General features: G+C 46.0%; 1 protein-coding gene across 3 annotated transcripts in view; it reads left to right on the plus strand.

Moving 5' to 3' along the window:
* The window catches only part of NTNG2 (netrin G2), a 72,582-nt gene that overhangs the window by 22,876 nt on the left and 24,772 nt on the right, over positions 1–24,934 (plus strand). For 2 of the 3 annotated variants that reach the window (XM_073313846.1, XM_073313845.1), the window contains one exon: positions 7,324–7,967. In XM_073313846.1, the coding sequence (XP_073169947.1) occupies positions 7,324–7,967 (644 nt within the window). Of the gene's footprint in view, positions 1–4,354; positions 4,506–7,323; positions 7,968–24,934 lie in introns of all 3 variants that reach the window. The other variant, XM_073313847.1, reaches the window with a different exon arrangement.

Genomic DNA, 24,934 nt, shown 5'->3' on the forward strand with positions numbered 1-24,934 from the left:
TACACAGGCTGATTCATTAGTGCTCCTGACCATCTGCTCCTCAGAGCTTGGAGCTGAGGCTGAGCTCCGACTCCACAGGTCAGGTCAGAACGGGGTTTGACAGCAGTGAGGTTAGAGATTTACACATCTCCTGTGGCTGTTGGGTGTCAATCTTCTCAGTGATTGACAGGTTGCTTGCGGGGGCGAGAGGAAAGAGGACTAAAAGACACCCATGGTTCATCAGAGCACTGCTTGATACAGTAGAATGTGCTTTTGTAATGTCTGCTGCTCCTTGTGGCACTAATTGCAGGAAATCCAGTAATCAGGTGCAAGTGAATAATGTCTACAGTTGCCTTTGCAGAATCTGAATAAAATTTGATCCTAACTTAAGCACTTTGTTGCTGTCCTAGGCAAAACAGGGACTTTGTAGACTAATCAGCTAATCTTTAAGATGGAAATCAAAGGCAGGGTCATATGGCACCCTACTAGAAGCATAAGGAGCTCTCAATTGTGTCATAAGGTCCTTAAGACACCTGAAGTGCAATCAGGATGGGCTAGTGGTGTTAAGGGGGGAGGACTGCAACCTGGTAGGAGTGGGGGTGAATGCAGTTAGCTGCAGTTATCTAGCTACCAATATCCACAGGAGGAAATTGCATACAGATTTCCAACTGTGTCCACCTCTGAAATTGCCCCAAATTGAAAAAACTTGAAGGCCACAGAAATTCTAATTCCTCTCAGTGATATTTTTCCTACAAAACACAAGTGTCTCCTATCGAAACTTCCAGATGTGTCCCTGATAAACCAAGAATCTTAGATTATTTTAGCTAAGAATCAATAAAAAGTCCCTTTGCAACTTGCTTTTATTAGTCCCTGTTTTAATTCAGAATATTGTCCTTACCTGCTTCCATAAACGGGCTCTGATCCTAATCCTTGTGTGTGTCAAATTTGCCCACTACTGTCAGTTGTCACTAGCCTTCACTACTCTTTTCCTCTGGGCTTGATCCTGAGAGGTGGCAAGCACCCACAATTCCCATTAGCTTCAGTGGGAATGATGGGTGCCGAGCACCTCATGGAATCAGGCCCTAATACGGAAACACTGCCAAACCTCTTCTTTTCTTGCCGTCAGTCTTTTGTCACTTTACCTATGGCCCGATCGTGTTCACTTTGAAATCAATTGGAGTTTTGCCACTGATTTCCAAAGGAGCAAAGTCAGACTTTTAGTCAGGTTCCTTCTAAACCTGCAGTTGATATCAGCCGCAGTAGGTGTGACTGAAATGCCTTTCATCCTAGTCCCTCTATACCACAGCTGTTTGCAGTACTTGCAACGAAATCTGAAAACCCTCCAAAAATCTGAGGTTCTTGCTTTGTGTGTGTTGGTGTTGTAACACAGGTCTAGATTGGGGTGGGGGGAAATCTACAGAACACTGAGTTTTGTTTTATTATTTGTCAAACAAATGCATTTTCATTTAGAAATTGTCCTATTTAAGAAAATCTTCCATTTTTAAAATTCAAAACTTTATTTCAAGGACCAATTTTAGTATCAAAATTGATATTTTGTCTTGAGGCAAAATCTTCCATTTGTATTAGTCACATTTCTTTACTATTATAGTACTTATTTTGTGAAAAGCAAAATTTGTGCCCTCTTAAAATGGCTGTGTTGACAATAAACCTAGCAATCTGACCCAGGAAGCAATTACATTACACCTGCATGGGGTTCCATCGACTCCAGTCACATTGTGTGTGCAGGCACAAGGGCCCAAGCAAATCAGATTGCAAGAACAGGACCATAATTAATATTTTGGATGAAATTTCACAATAAAAATGGGGTGACACTAATATTTGTATTTTTCACAGCCCAGCTCAGAATGTATTTGATTTTTTTTTTTTTAAATATAGTATTTTTCCCCAACTAGGCTGTTAGTGGTTTTCTGTTCTGTTTTTTTCCTGGCATGGAGATCCACAGAGGGCTACATTTGTATTTTTGTGCGGCTTTCATCGTTCATAACAAATGTCTAGCTTATTTAAAGCATTCAACATCTTAACAATAAATAAAGTAATTTCATCTACAAAAATTATATATATATATATATATATATATATATATACACACACACACACACACATACTTTGTGCTATAATACACAAGTGGTTTATCTGGTAGAAAAGCAAACAACTTCCCATCTTCATTAAGGGCCAAATTCTGCTCCTATTAAAGTCAATTGCAAAATTTCCACTGACTTTACTGGGAGCAGGAGCAGGCCCTAAAAACTAACTGGTTTTATAGAGTTGTAGGGCTCTCTCATTTTGCATCCAGATTTTTTTTTTATACCTTCCATCTCTCTTCACCCCAGTTGAATAACCAGTCCAGCTCCAGTGTCTTGTATTTATATTCTTTTGTATTGCCAGACTTTAATCTCTTTTTTCTCAGCTAGCCTCTCAATAAACCTGTAACTGGTTCTCTGACCTCCATGCCCTTACTCCTCTTGGTATTTCAGTACCTAAGCAGTTTCGTGTCTGATGCACAAGATCATCTGCCTATCGCTCACTAACTTGGATCATGTTCCCTCTTGATAGGTATGGTCTGAGGACTCAATTCTGCAAGGTGTTAGGCACCATCAACTCTAGTGCACTAAGCACCACTTAAGAGTTTCTCAGCACCTTGCAGGATCAGATTGTAAGTGATGTTTTCAGCTCCAGGGCATAATTTTTAGAGATGGATCCCAAATCCAAACTCTGGAACCAAACACCCTTACATTTGGGGTAAATATTTATCAGGCTTTGAACATTGCAGCAGGCTCCATCTCTATACTGGGCTGAAGCAAAACCTTGAATCTGAACTCACCTGGACTTTGAGGAGGTTCAGATCTGGATTTGAACAGTCACCGTAACCCATTTCTAGACAGTTCATGCTCTCAAGCAGATCTTCCAGATATAATAGCACAAGAGTGCCTCTAATTGGTCATTATAAAACCTGTACTCAGATTAGGCTATTGGAGTTTGCTCGGCCACCTTGGGGTGTGGTCTCACCAGCTAAACAGGGGTGGTATCATATCATTACACAACAGAAAAAATAGTGACCAAAATACAGCATACAAAATAATAGGAAAATGGAAACATCAGATTGCCATGAGAATAATCAAGCAGCCATGAATGGTAGCATGTGACTTAAAAAAAAAAGTCAAATCAGCTCATGTAAGCCTTTTATAATGAAAGTGTAAATATCTTGAATCCTCAAAATAATCTACCTAGGGTCTCCCTGCATGCATGAGGGAACAGATACTGAAATAATACCTGGAATTGTTTCAATGGCACTTTTTAAATGATCTTCTCAGAACCAACACAGGAGCTAAAGGCTAGCCATCTGCTTCTGCTCTCCCCCTCCTCCATACGGAGCTGCAATCCACCTACCATTTGGAAATTTATTGAGTATCTCAAGAGACAGAACATCTTAATGAGCTTTAAAAAAACAACAACAAAGTTCATTGTAGGAGAGGAAGGGAGAGAGTCACTACCTTTGTGACTTGCTTGATGACTATTGTGAGGTTGTACCCAACTGTATGAGTGACTCACTACTGGAGTGCCCCTCTCATGGCTGGGCCTGGCATAGACGTTCTCCCCTCTCTAGCAGCCCATGCAGACAGTTGCTGTAGCCCTGTGATGGTCCACCTATTTTCATGACTCAGCCCTCCAGCCAGGTTGCATTTTAGTCCAACCCTTCCAGTTTAATAGAAAGTCCAACAGAAATAATTGTCCAATCCCTCCATCCAGTCTGCCACCATCAATCCTGGGTCCAGTGGTCCCTATGCCCTTTTCTCAGGGCCCTCAAAAATGCTTGTCCCCTTACATCAGGGACTTCACACCACCTTCCCCAGTGGCTGGTAGGAGAACCCAGGCCTGCTCTTTTCACTGGGTTCCAGTCCAAGACCCTAAGACTAGCAGTCAAAGCTCACTCCACCAAACTGCTTGCTGCCACATCTTTTTCCCCCGCTAAGCCTTTCCTTGGGCTCTCTTCCCCCTGCAAGAATCATCTTGTGCCTTCTATACCCCTTCCTACCCTACTACCAGAAGAGTGACTACAGAGTTCCTCCCCCCCTGCAGCTCCCTTCTTTTTTAAACTTCCTCTGTTTGCATCACCCAGCCCCTTCCCAGCTGGGTTTCATCATTAATTAGGCCTGACCCACCCTCCAGGTGCAACCAGGTGGACTCAATTGGCCTCTCCAGCCCACATTAACCCTTCCATCACCTGTGTGGGGTAAGCACCCCATCACCCCAACCTCCATCTTCTCGCATGTTCACTTTTCTTTAAACTATGTCTGCACGTGTCCTGTTACAGCATTTAATGTGCAATTAATAAACCTTATTGTATCTTCCACAGCTAGACTGGGCCCTGCACTGGGTACTCATTATGGGGCATAAAGTGAAATATGGACATCCTTCACACCCCTGCGTGGGCTATGCAGACTTTGGGTTCAGATGTATAGGAGTAAGCAGGCTACGCATCCGCTACTCCCCTCCCTTCAGAACAGGTGTGTGGGACGTGGGTAGAGTCTTGCTCCTCTTCCTCCTTCCCTAAACACACCAGCCCACACCTGAGTCAGTGAGATGGGCATCCTAATTTGCTGCTATCCTTATCCCAGCAGTAAATTGCTGCCCCCTAGAAGAAGGGGGAAGCAGGAGGAGAATAGTGCCTGTCAGAGGCACCTTTCTTTCCTTGCAGTGCTCCTGGGGCAAGACTGTTGTGTGTCACCCCATACAAAATGCTTATACCATGTATGTTTCTGTTTTGCAGTGATTTCATCGGTGCTGTTTTTGCATATTGTGTTTTCTCTTGCATTGTCCATATCCCTTGTTATGTTTTGACTCTGATGTTCTTTCCCCATGATGTTTGTCCCCTGTGTGAACCTGCCTGGTCACTACTAGAAAAGAAGCCTCTCCAGGGAAAACCCAGAGGAAAGTGAGCCTCTGAGGCCTAGTCTACACTGAAAGGTTTGCTAGTAAAGCTACAGAAAACCTTTTCAGTGCCGATGCAGCTTTATGGGCAAAAGAGGGCTTTTGTCAACATTGTTTACAGAGATTCCCTGAATGAAATAAACCATGCTAGCAAAATCTTTTTTCTTTTTTTTTAAACCAGTATAATTTGTGTCTGCAGTAGGCATTTGCTAGCATAGAAATGTTGTTAAAACAAACAACAGCCCTAAAGGATATTAGGAAACAGACAAAAGTTTCTAGTGTAGACCTTGCCTTAGTGGCATTTTTCCCACTTATATGGCTTACCCTTGTGTTAAGAGGTGCTTTGCTGCTATTTGTGCCATCTTTCAGATGAGAGGCAAAACCAAGGTACCAGGACTATTACCTGTTTGTTTGTCCCAGTAAAATAAATTAGCTGTCTTAGACTTAAAGGCCAGAAGGGACCATCGGGATCATCTAGTCTGACCTCCTGCATATTGAGGTTCTGTGGCCTGCACCTACCCTCTTCTGTAATAGACTCATAACCTCTGGCTGAGTTACTGAAGTCCCCAAATCATGATTTAAACCTTCAAGTTACAGAGAATCCACCATTTACTCTACTTTAAACCAGCAAGTGTCCTGGTTTCATGATGATGAAGTTTTGAGCGTACTGCAGCAGAACAATGACCCAATGCTAAATTTCTCCTACAGTTTCAATTGGATATGGGTTTCTTCATTTTCCATCAGCCACTTTCATATAGTGCTGCTGTGTATTAGTAAATAACTCCTACAATCCATCCAATAGGTGCCTGCATTTCAGTAATGAATGCAAGTAATCCCTCATTATAGGGAGTTGGATGATTGTGCTATATTATATCTTAAATTATATACCAGTATTCTATAAATATATATAGATATACACATACACCCCCCCCCCCCACAATGGAACATAAGCCTTACCATATGGGATCAGGCCCCTGTTCCATCCAACCTACTAGTGGCCAATGTATTTTTTTCCTTCAAAGGAAGATGGGGAAAACTATCACAAAACACTTGGCCAATTGTGCAGTGCTCTAAATTCGTACCTGACCTCTGCAAGTGAGTCTGAAGCATAGCATTGATTCACCTTATTCCATTTGCATAGATGCAAGTGTAGTTAAAAGGGAAGAAAATTACCCAGCACCTTTTGTTTTAAAGATTAGCTGAAGTGTCGATTTAATATCAAATGTCCTTTTACCAGGAGAAGAGTTTGTTAATCTGATAATTTTGCTCTAATTACTACTGTCCTTCTGTGGTTCCAGAGGCTTCTGTTTCTTTACACACAACTGGATCAAACCAATATTACTAAAGTTACAAAGTCAAGCACTCAAACGTTAAGAAATGCCAGAATTAAGGTTGCTTGTGCAATGTGAATTCAATTCCCTTGGGCACGTGCATTATGACACAGTCTTTAATTACAGACAGCCTTAATTCTGGCATTTCCTAACTTTTGAGTGCAACCTTAATAATGTTCCTTTCTTGTAGGTTGTGTGAGAGATTTCCTATATTTTTGAAGACAAACTGAATAAACAAATTCCATCACGTGACATCACTGACACCCACACAGTTCATCAGCAGGGCTGGAACCTTTCGTTCCACTGCACAGAGCATTGCCACTTGACTTAATGGAGTCAGTGCTAGCAATAGGGGATTCTCATCCACTCTGTGGGCCAGCCCGGCAGGGGGATGAAACACACGCTTTGCCAGTGAGTTTCAGAGATAGCTGCTGACAGCAGAGGAATATTGGGTTTCCTCCCTGGCTCTGGAAGGGAATGTGCTCTAGTGGGCATAGACCTCAGTGCCTGCCCATTCCCACCCACGCTTGACCCTTTCTGGCTCCATCCCCTCCATTTTGTTCCTGTCACAGTCCTGTCTCTTCCCAACCTCTGGCTCCTTGTCTCAGTCCCAGTCTCCTTGCCCAGCCAGTCCTATGCTCTCTCTCCAGTTTTATGTCTAAATTCCAATCTTCCCTCTCCCCTCTCTACCCAGTTCCAGTCTTCCTGCCCTGTCAGTCCAAGTTCCCCTTTCCTGGCTCCTCATCTGGTATGTCTCTCCCCTCCTCCGGTCTTGGTCTCATCCAGTCTCAATCATGGGCAAAACACCCACCTTTTCTCTTAGCCTTATCTTGAAAATGGCTGAACCATTTTGTCTGAAATTTTCCCAAAATTTCAGCCTGAGAGATACCCAGCATATCAAATTTCATCCTGAAGGGTTAAAATTTGGCAATGTTATAGGAAACTGGAAACAGGATGTTTGTCATGGGACGTGTGGGCAGCTTGAATAATAGTTGGCACTACCAGCCCCACCTTTAACAACACTAAGGCTCGCCTTCTTCTCTTATTATTGTTCATCTTCCAGGAGAACCCATACCTGTGCAGTGATGAGTGTGACGCTTCCACCCCTGACCTGGCCCACCCACCAAAGCTGATGTTCGACAAAGAGGATGAAGGGCTGGCCACCTACTGGCAGAGTGTGACCTGGAGCCGCTACCCAGAACCCCTGCTGGCTAACATCACACTTTCCTGGAACAAGAGCATAGAGCTGACAGATGACATTGTGGTGACCTTCGAGTACGGACGCCCCACCATCATGATGCTGGAGAAGTCCCTGGACAATGGGAGGACTTGGCACCCATACCAGTACTATGCGGATGACTGCATGGAAGCCTTTGGCATGCCAGCCCGGCGGGTCAGAGACCTCTCTACTACCAGTGCCAACAGGATCATCTGCACAGAGGAGTACTCCCGCTGGGCAGGCTCCAAGAAGGAGAAGAACGTGCGGTTGGAGGTGAGGGATCGCTTTGCCATTTTCGCTGGCCAGGACCTCAGGAACATGGACAACCTGTACACCAGGCTGGAGAGCGCCAAGGGCTTGAAGGACTTCTTCACCATGACTGACCTGCGGATGAGGTTGCTAAGACCGGCACTTGGGGGCACCTACGTGCAGAGGGAGAACTTGTACAAATACTTCTATGCTGTCTCCAACATTGAAGTCACCGGCAGGTAACAGTTACTATATCCATGTTTGTCTCTCTTCTTGGAGGGATGGGGAAGGGGACCTAGTGTTAATATCAGAAAGAACCCAACTATATGCGTTTGTCAACCCATCAGATCATCAACTCAGTATTTCTCCCCTTCCTCACCACTCTCCCAATTCAAGACAATATCAACATTCGAGCAGATGGGTGGCATGTCCCCTCACGGGATTACAAATGAGCCTCCTGAAGGGACTGTGAGAGTCTGCCATGAAGAATTGCTGAGTCCCCACACTCAAACACAATAGCCAATCTAGCAGCAAGAGCAGGAGATTAAAGAGTTGGGAAGTGGGTGTTCTGAGTTCTATTCCCAGCTCTGCCACAGACTTGCTCTTTGTCCTGGGCCAAGTCACTCAGCTCCCCTGTATCTCCACTGCCCCCCACCAATAAAATGGGGGTATTAATACCTATATTATTAGAGTGTTTTGAGGTTTTATTAATGTTATAAAACACTTTGAAATGAAAAGCAGCATAGAAGTACAGGAGGCTCTCTGGTATGTAAACATAGACTTTCCTTCACTCCAACCAGAGGGATGGCATAATATATGTCAAAAAGTTGATCATCTTCACCCTGGAGCAAGGGATGCCTCTGAATATTGGGTAAGTTTGAGTTAGGTCAACAGCTTCCTCGAGCCCCTTCACTGATCTCCCTTCTTGCTAGCACTGCTGCTCTTCTGCCCATCAAACTATCTGACCCCCAAACCCATTTAGCAGCGCAGTCTATCAGGTAGCATAGTAGATTGTTGGGAAAGGCCAAACACCCACTCAGATGTGACCCGAGATTTAACTGTGTTAAAGGGATCACAAATAAGAGATTCATCTCCCGGGCTAGAGGGCTGGAATAGCATCCACTGAGAACCTACTTTGCCCTGCTGCTATATGCACACAAGTCTTCCAGTAACACCTCAGTCCTGCCCTTCATTAACCACGGCTATTATAGTCCCGAGCACTGACACAGCTCTGCCAATTCACCTCAGTCCTGACACCTACTCCGCTGCTATTCCAGCCCTTTAACACAGGATGACAGTCTCTGCCCTGAAAACCTTTCTAAGGTTGTCTAAGATGATGAGTGATATATGAAGGCTGGTGGAGAGGGATACTAGGCTCCAATCACTGAACTCCATTTCATTTATGATGCACGTCAAGATTTGAACCTGGCTCTTCAGAGATGATGGTCTACCCCACTGAGCCCCACACCCCAGGCTGTCAGTGTTTTAGTCACAAGAGGTCTTTGTGAAGTTTTATCCCACTGGCAATTTTGTTGTTTCCCTTGGTTTCAATGCTTATTTCTCTGTGCAATGCCATATGTTACGTTATGACATCAACTGAAAAAGCAAAGTAAGGTGGAAAAGTGCCGAGCTGGCTAATTTCCCATCCAGCTTGTGTGAGACTTGCAAGCAGGAGGGAAAAATTCCCACCCAACTAGCAAGGCTCTCAACGATCACCAGAGTGACAGAAGAGCATCTTGTATCATTTCCAAACTGCTTGCTGCTAAGACTTGCAAGTAGAAATGTTTGGGAGGTGCCACCGTGGTTGGGTTTTCTGAATTCATGCCCGGGAAAAGGAAACCGTGCAAAGAAATGAAAGGGTCCCTCTCTTTCGGAGTGGGGGACAGGGTGATGCAGGGAGCACAGTGCGTGCACTGTATTAGGGGAGAAGTTTGGTTCCCAGGTTCATAGCTGCCCTAATTCAGCAATGGGCTGCCAGTTTATTAGCAGGGGCTCCCACAAAAGTTTTCCCCTTTAGCTGCCAATGCAGCCAAGTAACCACATACGTTTCTGCTCACAGGGAGCAACTGTGAGGGGCTGGGGAACCCATGTGTTTGTTTTTCCCTTTAAACAAAGATACATTCTCAGAACTATAACCCAGGACACAGGCAGCATCACCTGGGGCAGACTTTGAGCTGTCCTTGCTGGGCACAATCTGTTCTGTTCCAAAGGCAAAATAAATAAGTAAAAATCTGCCTTTCAGAAGTATTATTCTGAGCCTCTGGCAGGGATGACTGAGCAGTGTCCAGTGAGTGGGTGAGTCCATCAGATACAGGAAGTCACCCCAACTTTCCCTTCTGTTTGATGGTGGAATTTTAACCAGGGAGCTCCCCATCTGGGTGTCACATCCCTGCCCTTCCCTCTGCATTAGCAGATTTCCCTGTGGGAGAGCATGCCCTGCTCTCCTCCATGTCAGGCTTGTGGTGTAGAACGCATAGGCAGTTTGAAACATGTGGGGAGGAGGGAAAAGAACAGAGCAAGAGAGAGAAGAAACAAAGGGACAGGGCAAGAGGGTGAAAAGTGGGAAGCTGAGTGACGAGAGGAGATGAGGAAGGTGCCTAGACCCTCTTTTCTTTTCCTTGCCCTTATTTTCCTCACAGAAAACAGTGAACACCTTTACTTTCCGCTCCATCTCCTGCCAGTATCTCCCTTTCCTCCTTCAGCCCACTTGGGAGTCCACTTCTCACAGGGTGCGCTCGCTGAAAGCTTGGTGTGGAAGCAGCCGGTGTGGTTACTGACAGCAGTGGCAAAGCCATGGTAATCAATTCACAGCTCCAGTAAGCACACTTTGAATGACTGTGTTGGCATGACAGTTGTAGGTGGTGTATCAATTTATTAGGTTTGGTTGGACTGTGGGGCCATGACAAGGTTGGAAGGGGTCTCATCTCTGAAAGGGGTAAATTAGGATCAAATACTTGGTGCCTTTGCATAATGACCTTTGGGTTTCAAAAATGTACAAAGTTTGTACCTGTTGTGTGGGCAAACCCAAGATCTAGTATTATTTATACAGCACCGTCAGTGTACGTAGTCCAACCAAAATGATCCTGCCCCATGGAGCTTACAATCCAGTTGAGATTTGCCTACTGTCCAATTATTCATCATAAGAAATGCTATAACCAAACACAGTGTATTTTACAAACATTAACTATCTAAGCCTCATAAACACCTCTTTGAGGCAGGCAAGGATTAGTAGCCCCATTTTACAGAGGTGGAGACCCAGCTAGAGAAGTCATGCGACCTGCCCAGGGTCACAGAGGAAGTTGGTGTCACAACTGAGATTAGAACTCAGGAGTCCCTTGCTCCCACTTCCATACTCCAGCCACTTCTTTTTTCCCCTTGAAGACCCAAACAGCCTGGATCGAGCCCCTCTGGGTGACTAGTAAGGCTGAGGAGTAACTGTGACTGCATGGGGCACTTCAAGGACAAAGGGCAGCTTGTCACAAATGTCCTGAGAGGTTCCAGTATTTTACTCAGGTGAGCAGGACTGAGTGCAAATGCTTCGGGAGTGATGTGTTTTTGTGAACCCTGAGCCATCCTGCAATCATTGAGCCGTGTAGTGTAGGGGACACCAAAGATATGCTCTGAGTAGGGCTCAGAGTAAAGCAGAAGGGGCTGGACTCCCCTCCCCACCCATTGTACTTGTTAAAATAAAGTAATTGGTATATAATATAAATATGCTGGAGCTTTTTTCACATTCAGTGGAATTGCTATAGCTGTTGAGACTTTTTCCTTCTCTTGTGCACTGCACTGGGTACTTCATTTGATATTTGCCCCTCCTTTCTGGGCTGCATAGCGTTCTCCATTGTGATATTTTTCATTCTCTCTGTTATTAAGAGGAAAGTAAATGAGACCTTCACAGCACGGAAGGTTAAAAACAAAATCCCAGCCCTTGTGTGGGGTTCCACTTACTCAATATTTGCCATTCAAGCTTCGGCTTCTGAGCGAGGTGCCTCAGCAGCTAAAGCCAGCTCTGACCCCAAACTTAATGAGATTAACTTTTGATTTATTTATTTGTTCTTTCCTCCAACAAGTAGAAGCCGCAGTGGGTTGTGTAATGCGTCTCTAGGGCTCACAGGGAAGGGGAGGGCAAAGAGGAGGGAGGGTTAGACTACAAATGACCAGTGGAAACTGCAGCACTATTTTAAGTAGGGGGACAATTATGGGTGGTTTTGTTTTTGCTTTTTAAGTGTCTGAAGAGCTCCCTCCTGCCAGAGCTGGCAGGCTGCCCATGCCTGCTGCAGAACAGTGGCATCTCTGCTCCCCTGGTCCCTCCACTCACCTCCAGTTAACATTTCAGCTGTGTAGGGTGACTTCACAAGCACACTGGCTTGGGTGCTTTCTGAGTACTCTGAGTTTTCCCTGGGCTGAAATCGGAACTGTTTACGCAGCCTCTTCTCCGCTCCCAGACTTTAGGCCTGCTGATAAAATGAGACCCAGCTTTCAGCTACCCTTGCTCTCCCCTTGTTCATGCTAGTAATCGCTCTGTCCTTTCCCCAAGAGGACAGGCCCTTTGTGGGTCAGATTGAGGGCGGAGAGGTAGAGGTGTCCCTCAGTCTGGCTTGCCCACAGCTGCCAGCTCTGCAACTGAAATGCCAAGAGGGTGGTGGGAGGAATTCTTGCCTGTTGGAGAGGAGCCATGGGTGCGTGGGAGGGAGTCTTCATCTGAATTGACTCCCTCCCCGCGAGTCCTGTGATTACTTCAGTTCCAGCCTGCAGGTTTTCACTGGAAACTAATCTAATACTGACTGTAAGTGAAGCTAATTAGGACGCAGGTATTTAAAACCAAATCAAACCCTGTGTACAGCTCAGCAAGGAAGGGTCACCAGGTGCAAGTACGGGGGAAAAAAATCAATGAGAGACTGATATAAACACTGCACTGGAAAGAGAGATGTAGCTAAGAATACCCAGGACTGCTTCAGTGGGCCAGAAGGAGGAGGGGAGGGTATTGAGTGATTCCAGGGCAAGGGAATGAATCGCGGTGTGCAGAAAGGTGCAAGTGCATAGATAAGATGGTGTATAATGTTGAGGATCAGGAAGGGAGATTACAAAGGAAGAGGGAGACTATAATTACAAAGAAACAAACATTTTAAAAACCAGAAGGAAAAAAACTTACCTGCAATATGTGGGATCCAGTGACCTACAGATCTGGACAGCCAGTTGGATGAAGGTGGAACACTGCATGCTAGGAACAGCAGTCTCTGTGGGTTGCTCCTCCATATTACAAATGGGAGCAGCTGCAGTGGGTATGGTTCTGAGGCATAGGTGGCTTTCTGGTGGGCAAAATTTAGGCACCTCTCTTTTAATTAATAGTCCATCACCAAGTTTCAGTTTGAGTGGCCCTCCGATCAGTTAAGTAAGACTGGCAACTTTGACTCCTCTTGCAGACTTCCAGCATCTTGGTATAAAGTGACTTCGTTTCTGATACTGATGAGATTGGAGTACATCGAGGTGGCTAGCCAGTTTCCAATTGGCTTTAACAGGCAGGAGAAGAATTTGATCATCACTTAAACAAAACCCTTTGTCACCAATACAGCGTATGCCTCAGTGGAGCTTTCATAGATTCAAAGGCCAGAAGGGACCATTGTGATCATCTAGTCTGCCCTCCTGTATCACACAGGCCAGAGAACTTCCCCACAGTAATTCCTACAGCAGATCTTTTAGAAAAACATCCCATCTTGATTTTAAAAATGGTCAGTGATGGAGACTCCACCACTGTTCCAATGGTCAATTACTCCCACTGTTAAAAATTTACACCTATGTACTTCTGTCACCTAGACTTAGCTCATGAATTCAGTGCAGTTTATCTAATTCCTCTGCAGAACAGTGTGTTCCTGTTACAGATACTGTGATGCTGTTGGATGGGCCACCCCAGAACCCGTAGTCCTGCTGGTAGGTTACACAAATCCTCCTTCGGTCAAAATGGCATTTCTGCAAGCTCCTGGGCTCTCCCAGCCAAACCTCCCATCCCCAGCTTCTCTAGAAGAAAAGTTATCACAGGAACCTGACAAAACTTCCTGGAACAAGAGCAGGGCAGAGCTTAAAAGGACTCAGACTAATGGAAGCTGTTGGCCTCATTCTCACATCCACATTCTGTAGGCCGCACTTTTCCGGGGACCATACGTACCCTGGAGGAGAATGTGGGGCAATCCATGGAAGCTCTGGGTAGGCTTGGAGGTCTCCATTTTGTGAGGGCTAAGTGTGGTGTTGGCTGGAGCAGACTATTGACTCTGCTATCCCCCCAAGCGCATACATACGCACACAGGCACCCTTCTCTGTCTGCACCTTCACGTCACACTAGCTCAGCTAGGTCTGTTTCTCAGTTCACGTCTGGCAGGTTATTTTTACTCTCTCGCTCTTCCTTGGTGTTCTTTTTCTTCTTCCATCCTGTCCCTATTGATCTGCTGAGTAACTGGAGATGCACAGACCTTAGGACAGGAATAGAAACGAGAAAGCGCTTGGCCTGCATGAGTGTGTGCCCGCGCATCAGTCGGGGTAGTGCGAGGGAGGGAAATGGAAAGACCTTTCCACACAGCTCTCTGTTCACAGCTTAGTTCTCTGCTCAGAACAGCAACCAACGCAGTTAACCATGTGAGATTAAATGAATGAGGCTCCTCGTCTCTTTTCCTGTGTGCAGAGTCACAGTGGGCTCGTCAGGCAGGTGAGATAGAAAAGGCCACACTCTACTCCTATCATGCAGCATCTCTTTGGAGTAATTTTCTCCTCTCTGGAATGTCAGGCACAGCAGCATTCACTAGGGCAAACTCCATCCCAGAGGGATTAATGAGCAGTAATTGAAGTTAATGTGGCATAGCCAGGACACAGATTCAGTTATGAGAAATCAGATTTGAGAGAAGTGACTCAATTTCAGACTAATTAACAGATTCCTCTTTCTTCCTCTCTTCCCTGTTTTTTTTTTCCCTTTTTCTCTTTCGTTCTCTCTTTCTAGACCTAAGTAGTCCTCTGAGAAAATTGCAGAATGTGAGCTCAGAGATGTCATTTATATTACAAAATGCACATGTGAAATAGGCTTAGAGAATAATAATACCTCGGCTGCTAGGCCTTTGTCAGGCCAAGGATTAATTAATTAGAAGAGATGATTTTCAGTTTTGTAGGTTGTTTGTTTTAGATTCCCTGCCTCCCCCTTCACAATCTGTTTTCTTTCTGTGAAGGTTTTTTTGTTGGTGGTGGGTATTTTTTGGTTTAAATTTTCCACCTTCCAATGCTTTGGTTTGTAATTTTTTTCTCCGGTTGTTTCATGCTGCTGTGAGGTACACACACTTTTACACATGGATTCCCTACCAGGGTTGCCTTTCTTTCTGCTTGAATAAGAGCATAGAGTTTGCCATACCAGACCAAAACACTAGTCCACTATTCTGCCTCTCGCAGTGGCCAGTACCTGCAGCTTCAGACTCAAAGGAACATGACCCTCCCCAAACAGCCTTATAGTGCAGCTGGTTAATTGTCCACTGCTGGTCACATGCAGGGGGGTATTCTTTGCTGCCCTCCCAGTCATCCTGTACCGCAAAACATGACAGTTGGTGGTACTAGATAAAAAATCTTGCCAAAAGAAATACAGTTACCCCTCTGCTCAGCTGAGCTGCAGCCTCCTGATTCTGTCCCTTTGTATGGTGCAGTGGCCACAGCCCTTTGTGTTTTCATGTTTAGGACCCAGATTGGAATCTGGAAATCGGTACACGTGTGAAATGAGTTCTGTTTGGTCTCAGCCTGTATTTCAGTGCACGGAATTTCCTAACCCTCTGTCTATTTAGAAAGTTGTAGGAGAATCTCCACATGTGTAGAAACATCGCTTGCTATCTTCAGTCATCTGACAGCTGCTACTGGGTTGTTTTAGAGGTGAGGTTCTTAGATTTTGATGAACAACTGACCAGCGATCAGACATGTTTTACTGAGGAATGAAGGGGGGTCTGGGAGCAGCATCTCCACCTGTTAGCAGCATGAAAAATACACATGGGTACAAGGCAAAATGTTGTAATACATTTTGGGTTTCCCTCTGAGGAGATGCTGCTACTGAGTACAAGGTTCCTACCACTCTTTCCCTGCATTGTTCTTGGAATTTCCAAGAGGTGTGGTATGTGTCACCCAAGTTAGGGGTGATTGGCACCCAATAAACTATGGTATCCTGGCTTTGAGGATTGCCAGTCAGCTAGGGAGAGTGTTCCGATGATGCAATATTCCATTGGCTGAGTGTGTTCTCTCTCGCTGCAGGAGGATTATATGGATGGAGTTTCTTTGGAAATGGTCTGAACTGGAATTAACTAATTTAAGAGACATCTTGCTCCAGGCCGTATAGTTAAATTAAGTTATTAACTCACATCAGCTGTTTGCTTATATTTCCCCAAGACTCTTAAATGCTATTACTGTAATTGCTGCAAAATGGAGGAGAGTCCTTGCAGGCTTGCAGTAAGGGGGGGCGAGAGTGGGAGACACAGAACGCTCCCCCTTTGTCCAAGCACTAGTGACATTTCATCAATGCCAGCTGAGAGATGCCCAAGGTCCTATTACCTGCCTCTGGCTTTGTTTTGTGGAGCCTTCTTTCCTTTTGTTGCCGAGTTGTGTCCGGTCCTGAGCAAATAATAGAATTTCATCGATAGACTGAGGAGGTGATGTATGTTAAAGTACTTAATATAAAGAGACTTCTACCGGAGCCCAAATTAAATTTGGCCAATGAACTCAATTGCAGGCATTATTGCGTTCCAGGAGAAAGTCCAGAGAGCATTTATACACATTACTCTGCAAATATTTATGTTAGTATATCCGTGGTACATCCTTTTCACCCTTCCTCCTCGTCTGCCCCCAAACCCCTACCTCAGAAGGTTTTTAAAAAGACTGCTCTGCATGTAAATAATGATAAGGGGAAATCCTTTCCAAAGTTCAGCAATATTTTGACTGCTGCTGAGTAGCAATTTATTTAAAATGACTTGCTGCACCCAATGGAGTGGCTATCCATTATGCTAATCATCTTGGCATCTTTTAGATGGTCTTCTCTTGATAACCCAACTTCAAATGAATTTCTAAGGGCGGCACAAATAGTTTTCTTTTCCCTCAAGGGTTCCAGTAGAATTCACCAGTCCATAACAACTCTGTGGTGCTAGGAATCTCTGTGGAGAGTATTGCTTATGGAGGCTGGGAGGAGAAAAGCATCTCGGGGGATGAGTTTAATCGGTATGGTGCTTTGCTCTGTCAGGCACTGTACAGTGGATGCATTATGTGAAGTGTCCTGCACATTGAGGCAGCGTGACACATATCTTGTTCCACACGATGAGGATCCAGGACATTAATCTGCCTTATGCAAAGCTGCCAAGTTCAGACTGGGATTTGAATATCCCAACAGTGTAGCCTGTATTCAGACCTGGAGTGGTGGTTTGAAGCTGAAATGGGGACATTCAGATCTGGACATTCAGATCTGGATTTCCCCAGGGTTCAGAGGTGGCAGCGTTGGGGATTCGGATCCCATGTAATCCCATGTAATTCAGGCCCATCTCTAGTCATATGATCATAGAATCATAGAATATCAGGGTTGGAAGGGACCTCAGGAGGTCATCTAGTCCAACCCCCTGCTCAAAGCAGGACCAATCCCCAATTAAATCATCGCAGCCAGGGCTTTGTCAAGCCTGACCTTAAAAACTTCTAAGGAAGGAGATTCTACCACCTCCCTAGGTAACGCATTCCAGTGTTTCACCACCCTCCTAGTGAAAAAGATTTTCCTAATATCCAACCTAAACCTCCCCCACTGCAACTTGAGACCATTACTCCTTGTCCTGTCCTCTTCTACCACTGAGAATAGCCTAGAACCATCCTCTTTGGAACCACCCCTCAGGTAGTTGAAAGCAGCTATCAAATCCCCCCTGATTCTTCTCTTCTGCAGACTAAACAATCCCAGCTCCCTCAGCCTCTCCTCATAAGTCATGTGTTCCAGACCCCACTATAAGATCAAATAGCAGGATGTGAACCTCATGCTGAAGCCATCGGACGTTGTCATGACAAGTGTCTTCTGCACCTTGAGATTACTTGGGCTGATTTACCACGTGATGTTTTCCCACGTCACAATCTGGAACAGTGAGAAACCCAGACTAGGTTATTTTTTCCAGGAATTTGAATCCAAATAGAAAAAAACTCTTCTTTCTGGGAAAGCAGGGAGCCACCTACATTCTGTATTCACTGGGCACTGTTTCACTAGCTTCTGGGTGCACAGATGGAGCACAAAGAGTCCCAGTGCAATGGCCATTGTATGTTGTATTTGCAGACTTGCTGCGAGGTCAGTGAAATAGTTGCTTCATGCTTTGCTGATCTGCCAGAACAGTTGCAGAGAATTAGGTAGAAACAGGGTTAATCGTCCAAGAGCTGCCTAAGTGCTGTGTGTAAGCACAGGCGGTGGATGACAATAGCGGGAAGGGAGGAAAATAGTTATTCATGTATTCACGAGAGCCAAGATTAGTTGAAAGAGGGACTTTCTCAGGGACAGAAAGGAAAGAGCTCCCTTCAAACACATGGTCCCGTGAGACTCATTAAAGGTTCATCAGTTACAGTGAGCAAACAATTCAGTGGAAAGTCATCGTAATCCATCCTTTGGATGGCAGACAATAACAGCTTTCCACACCTGTGCTGAGTTTTCCCGATGCCAGCTGTGATAAGCAGGGTGGAAGCAGGGATTTTAATTTGGAGCAATTCCATTGCTGAGCTCCAGGGTGAGTCTAGATGGTCTCTGACTGGGGATTAGGAAAGCTCTCCATCTCTAGCCTGAGACGCAATCTGCATTGCTAAGAAGATGGTGGCAAAGTTATCAGCTTTGAAGTATATGCTGGCCTTACTCTCAGTTGTGGAGAGAGGGCAGGTGATGGAGGAGGGAAGGGAGGACAGGTGGAGGTGGAGGAGAGACGTTGGTGGGTAGAGGTCATCTCCCACTGTAGAAATGGTGTGGAAGAAAGCACTGGAGGAACCCAGCTTCTCCCCTTCCACCACTCTCTTGTATGCCAGTCACAGGCCTGTCTGGAAATTCTGGATGCCTCGAGCTGCTTGTATGTGCAGTGTGTATGTCTGACTCAGACGGAGGGGGCTTGGGGCCAGGGCTCCTTCTTTAGTTTGGGGAAATTCTACTGCCTGTGTTACACAGGAAGTCAGCCTAGATGATCACAATGGTCCCTTCTGGCCTTGGGATCTATGACTCTAAAGCTCTTGGAGAGTGAGTACTGGGGACAAAAAGATTTCAGAGGTGATGAGTGCAAGGAAAGCGAGTAGGATAACTTACCCACTTACTGAGTGTTTCCCCATCCCTAGAGCAGCATTACAGTGTGGTCCAGTGGTTAGAACAGAGGACTGGGAGTCAGGGTTTCTGGGTTCTGCAACTGAAGTGATTCATGGTGATTTTTTTTGGTGGGGAGGGACGTCACATAGGTGCTGGAACTAGGGGTGCTAGGGGTATGGCAGTACTCCCTGGCTTGAAGTGATTTCCATCATCTACAGGGTTTACAGTTTGCTTCAATGGCTCTCAGCACCTCCACTATGTGGACAGTCATTTAACATCTCTCTCTGTCTCAGTTTCTTGATCTGTAAAATGGGGATAAGGACCCTTAGTTAGCTCACGGGGCATTGTGAGACTGAATTCAATGATTGTAAAGGACGTGGGAATCAAATAGACTATCTCCATGGATTTTTAAAAAAAACTATGTATGTTTTAATTTTATGATGAATGAAATACCAGGGTGGTGGCTGCCTTTTTCATTCTTTCAGCTATGCTGGAAGTCTGCTGCCCTTGCCTTAGTCTCGTCGGCTCCTCATTTACAAACCTTAAGCGTGCTGGCCCTCCATCTCTCACGCGGAGACTTGGCACTGACGTGCCTCTCTCACTGAGACCTCTGGAATGCTGATTCGTAGAAATGGAGATGACTAGGAAACGTTCTTCACGGCTGCAAAATGATGCTTACACACCTGTAAACTTTCCCTGGCGCCCTGCGGTTATCCTTGTGTCCCTGGCTTAGGCCTTGGCAGACTAGGCCACGCTGCGTCATTTCAAAAGGGAAGGGGAGGACGGCTAAAGGACCTGCATTAAAAATCAATAAATACTTCTGTAATGTAAGCTACAGCATTTGGAGCCAATACTGTAGCGTTACTGCAGCATTCAGGCCTATTACTAGGGAATTCTGTTTGACATTCTTCTGTTTATTCCCAGCATGGACAAGCCATGTATGCTTCCCCCATATTGCCCTGAGGCTGGGGATGAGAGAAGCTGAGACTCTATGGCCTATTTAGTACTTGGCCTCTCTGCTGATGCCACCTCCTCTGCTGGGTTTTTGTGTTAGAGAAGCTTACCCATGAGGAACTGGACTGAGACCCACCACACTCATTTCACACAAAGGTCATTGAATAATTATCAAATGGTAACCACTGTCACCTGGTCTAGACTTGAACCAGCAACTTAAGGGGGAAAGGCTCTCTCCCTTTAGCAGCCCTTGAGCCAGACAGACCTCCCTGGTGTAATCATTTTATAATGGTAGAAAGGGAAAGGAGTTGTGGCCGCCCTGAGAATGGAGAGGTGCACAGTAGCCTCTGCTAGGACTTGTGGCATTGTTCACCCCTCTAATATAATTGATTAGATCCTAAACCCCTTTTCCTGGTCCTGCCCTGGCTCAGACAGTTGGGTACCTGATAAAAAGGAGCAAAGAGAAGCAAGGCTTGCAACCCTTGGGACTGGACTAATGCTATTTTCTCCGTTCTCTGCCTGCTGGATCTTGGCTAGAGAAAGGCACTCTTTCCCCTATGCTGCCAAGCTAAAGCGTATGTCCTTGAACTGAAGGCATTGATGGTGATGGAAGGAGGAGAGTTGTTTTCACCCAGCCAACCCTGACGAAGGAGTTAAAGCAGAACAAAAGATGGGGCGGCAGTTGGGGATGTGGATGGGGGACGGGAGTGGCAAGTTTTGCTCCAGGCAGCAGCAGCGCAGCGGGATCAGCAGCCTGGGCCATGTTAAGCTGCTCCGCTGTTCATTATTAAATGATGCATCCTGATGGATTGGTCTGAAAAGTGCTGTGTTGTGGGGTCAGGCCGCTCAAGTTATAGTTTTCTGGTTAGATGGATGATTCTCAAAGGCCGAATTCAGAAAGCAATTCCCTGGCAAAATTGATCCTTTGGACGAGGTAACTTTTGTGCTATGGATAGGGCCAGGCAGCGAGAAATAGCTGACCTGGGACTAAAGGGGGAGGGCGGCGGGCTGTCTCTGCTGCTTGCTTGCTCTTTATTTAATTTTGCTTGTTTACGCTCATTAGAGAGCGAGAGCCCTCTCTGGGAAGCACAGTGCCCAGTCATCTCGACGTGCTCCGACAGCCAGACAGATTGAAGCATTTTGTGGCTGACCCAAGAAGCCTGTCCTTCCTCAGCCATGCCCTGCAGGCGTGACAGAGGAATGCATGACCACTGCCCCAGGACTGAGAGCAGCCCCAAGTGCTGATCCGGTAGCTGGCGCTTGGCTTGGCCGCTGTGCATCATGGGCAGTGAGCTCTGTGTGCGCACGCAGGTCATGAGCGTGCATGTCTACCCGCTTCCAGCAGAGACCCTTCTTTCACGCTCCTTGTAAGATAAGTCAGGGCTGCATCCCACTCTCTGGCTGAGATTTGGTATCAGAGGCCTAGTAGTTAGGAGCAGGTTCAAATTCCATGGTGGGGTGCAGCACCTCAGCTCTTCCAGGGAACCCCCCTAGAAGAGTGGGGGAGATACGCGAGCCCTAGAAAAGGGCAGAGGATTTGGTGAGCTTCTCTGCCCCCATCATTGTGCCATGCGACTGCAGGTGAAGTTAAGAGAAATGTTTAGTAAAATGCCCCATGCAGATGGAAGTTCAGACACTAGCAGCTCAGCAGCACCTTTCTATTGTAAGAGCTGCCCAGGCCCTGCCCAGGGAGGTCCAGGCCATGACTGAATAACCCTGGTTAGCCTCTGTTGCTGCCGTGGGAATGCAGCTGGTGGTGAACAGTCTTCTGACTCGGGGAAGGCCTTGGGGCATGAAGAGACTGTCACATTTCGCACATGATCTGCCTCAGCTGCCTTGTCATTACAACAGTGCACCTATGCGTGACTGTAAAAGGTACCGGGGCCTATGCCCAGTAGTGGCTTTTGGTCCCCTTGTCATGTGATAGCTGTGTGCACGGCAGAGGGATGAGCTATAATACCTTTCCATTCCTGAGGCTCCCAAAGAAGCTGGCAAATATTGATTGGTTAAGCATTATCCACGCTGCACTGGGAAGTATTAGACACATTTTATAGATGAGGAATTGGAGGCAAAGAGGTGAAGTAACTTGCTGTGGAGCTATGGGGCGGTCAGCTTCAGATCACGTAAGGTGCCTCTTACCCCCGTCCCAATTCCACCCAGGTTGGGAGGTAAAGCTCCGCAGATAAACTTTCGAACTCTGGGGCTGCCCTGACCAGGGACAGAGACTTTTGGGGCATTGGACTTTTGGGACTTTGGGGTTGCTGGACTCAAGAACCAAAGGGAAAAGGGCATGCCCCAATTTGCCTGGGGTGGGTTTTTTTTTGCTCATGGGTTGTGTTATGAATCCTGTTGGTGGTGTTTCCCCAACATAATGCCACATTGTTTCTCTCTGTTATTAAAAGGCTTTTGCTACACTCAGACTATGTGCTTGCGAGAGGGGAAGTATCGCCTCTTGGAGGCGCCCAGCGGGAGTGGTATATATTTGTCCCAGGTCACTGGGTGGGGGCTCGAGCCGGTTTGCATTGTGTTATTGGAATGGAACCCCTAGATATTGAACCCGGCCCTTGTTGCTGCCAACTCTGACGGGCAGAAGGGTTACATTATAGATGAGGAATTGGAGGCAAAGAGGTGAAGTAACTTGCCTATAAGTCTATGGCATAGCCAGGAACAGAACCAGGAGCCCTGTCATCCAGGCCTTTGCTCTGACCAAACTTACAGCTCCACCGGTGAACTGAGGAGGGGGAGTTGCCCTTTGCTCCACTCTTCTGAAAAGCCTAAGTGTAGGGGAGAGGGATAGTTCAGTGGTTTGAGCATTGGCCTGCTAAACCCAGGGTTGTGAGTTTAATCCTTGAGGGGGTCATTTAGCGATCTGGGGCAAAAATCAGGGATTGGTCCTGCTTTGAGCAGGGGGTTGGACTAGATGACCTCCTGTGGTCCCTTCTGACCCAGATATTCTATGATTCTATGATCATTTGGCACACAACAGTGCTAGGGTTCCATCTGCCTTAGGCCTATATGCCTTCTGGTCATACTTTAAGCTTCCATCTCGTCTCCATCCCTTGACCTGGAGCTAACAGTTCTGCAGGGGGGAGAGGACAACTTGTGCTCTGGGATCAGTGCCGCCTCAGGAGCATCAGGAATCCATCTCTCCTCTGCTGAGAAAATGAGAGGAGGAACGCGTGGCCTTGACCACTGGAGTGTCTGAAAGAAGGGGAGTGAGGAGCTAGAAGAAGTTAGCCTGTGAAGTCAAGGCTGCCCATGTGTAGCACCCCTGCTTCTGAGTGTTTGTATGCTGGCTTTTAAATGGTGGGTGCTAGAATTGAATCATGCACTTTGTTGTCCCCTTTCACAAAGAGTGAGTAGTGCTGTACCTCCCCGAAGCCCTTGCTCTCTGACTCAAGCCTGGGCCAGCTCAGCAATGGTGATGCTCTGACCTGTTTTAACCTGCTATTTGCTTACTCCTCTCCCCCTTCTTCTTTTGTTAATTTTATAGCAAGAGAAGGAGCCAGTGCTCTGTGGACTCTAAATAATTCACAGAGTCAGGCTCCATGCTCCAGAGTGCTGGTCATTGCCTATTCAAGGGGGTTAGGACATCAGTGCAGAAACTTCCCTCAATCAGAGACAGAAGGAAGAACCCATCACAGCTGAGACATGGGGACCCTTTTTTATAAGTGCTGGCTAACACCCCCTTTTCCAGACTCTCTGATTTACAAGCTGCTCCCAGCGTTTTTAAGTGCTATGGTTTTTAGCTCTTTCAGCTGTTACCTGCCATTGCCAGCCTGCAGTAACACAGACACTCAAACATAACATGCTGTGTTTGGCAGCTCCTGCTTGAGAGTGCAAATTTGCTCCCTTATGGAGTGTATATTTCCTTCTCTGCCTGGGTCAGAGATGAGCAATGATAGTATGTTGGGGAGGAGGGACTCCGCCCAGTTTCTGCATGGCATGTGAGTAAATAGTTTGCCGGAAATAAGAACAAGGAAACAAAAATAACTTATGAGTAAAATCTTCCAGCTATGCACAAATGGGATCACAGCAAGGGCAGACTCCGTGGATCAGAAACATGGGTATGGGACTCTTTGGAGATTCTAAAGAAACTTCTGCTCCTGGAATATTTTCCACAAGAGATTGTGATTTGTCTCTTGACTGGGTATAGTACAGGTGAACAGTACCGGGTTTACGGTTCTTGAGACTAATGTCATCTGTTTATTCCCAGAACAGATACAGCAGAGAAAGTAGCCAGACAAGCTTCTCTTATGCACTGTCCCATCAATAGGCCTGATTCTCCAATGCCATGCACCTTCTGATCATTTACACCGTTAAAAAATGAGTACTACCCAATCAGATTTCTTTGCTCACTTACATGGGGGGTTACATTTCTACACCCCCTTTGCCCAGATATAAATGATTACACAAGGTGCAAGGTAGTAAAGAATCAGGCCCATTGTACCTCAACCCTAACCTAGAGGAACTACTTGTAGGATAAGCAGGGTACTCGGTTTCTGTGGTCTATAGGGCTCATAGCCTGAGCCTAGGCCTGCGAGCCCTGAGTTCTAATCTCAGCTCTGACTTTGTAGGAGTTACCTAACCCCTCTTCTTCAGAGTCCTTATGTGTAAAATGGGGGTATTTAAGGACTACCAGTCTTGCAGTGGTTCATTAAAAGTTTAGTCATTAATATTTGCAAAGTGCTTAGTACTGTTTTCATTCTTTGTTTTCTCTGGACACTTCCAGAAAGGGAGCAAGTTGTGAGGATTTTTTTTTTTGACAAGTGGCCTTTTGTCCACTAAGAACTGGCCTGAGACTCACTACATTAATTTCACACAGGGCACCAAATAGCCATCAGTTGGTCATAACTTTCAGTCATCACTGATCAGGGCTGGATTGCAATGGGTGGTCTCAGGATAAAAGGTTCTATATCCTATCACTACTCCACCCCCTGGGAGAAAGGC

The sequence above is a fragment of the Lepidochelys kempii genome, chromosome 16, assembly GCF_965140265.1.
Source record: "Lepidochelys kempii isolate rLepKem1 chromosome 16, rLepKem1.hap2, whole genome shotgun sequence".
Lineage (NCBI taxonomy): Eukaryota > Metazoa > Chordata > Testudines > Cheloniidae > Lepidochelys > Lepidochelys kempii.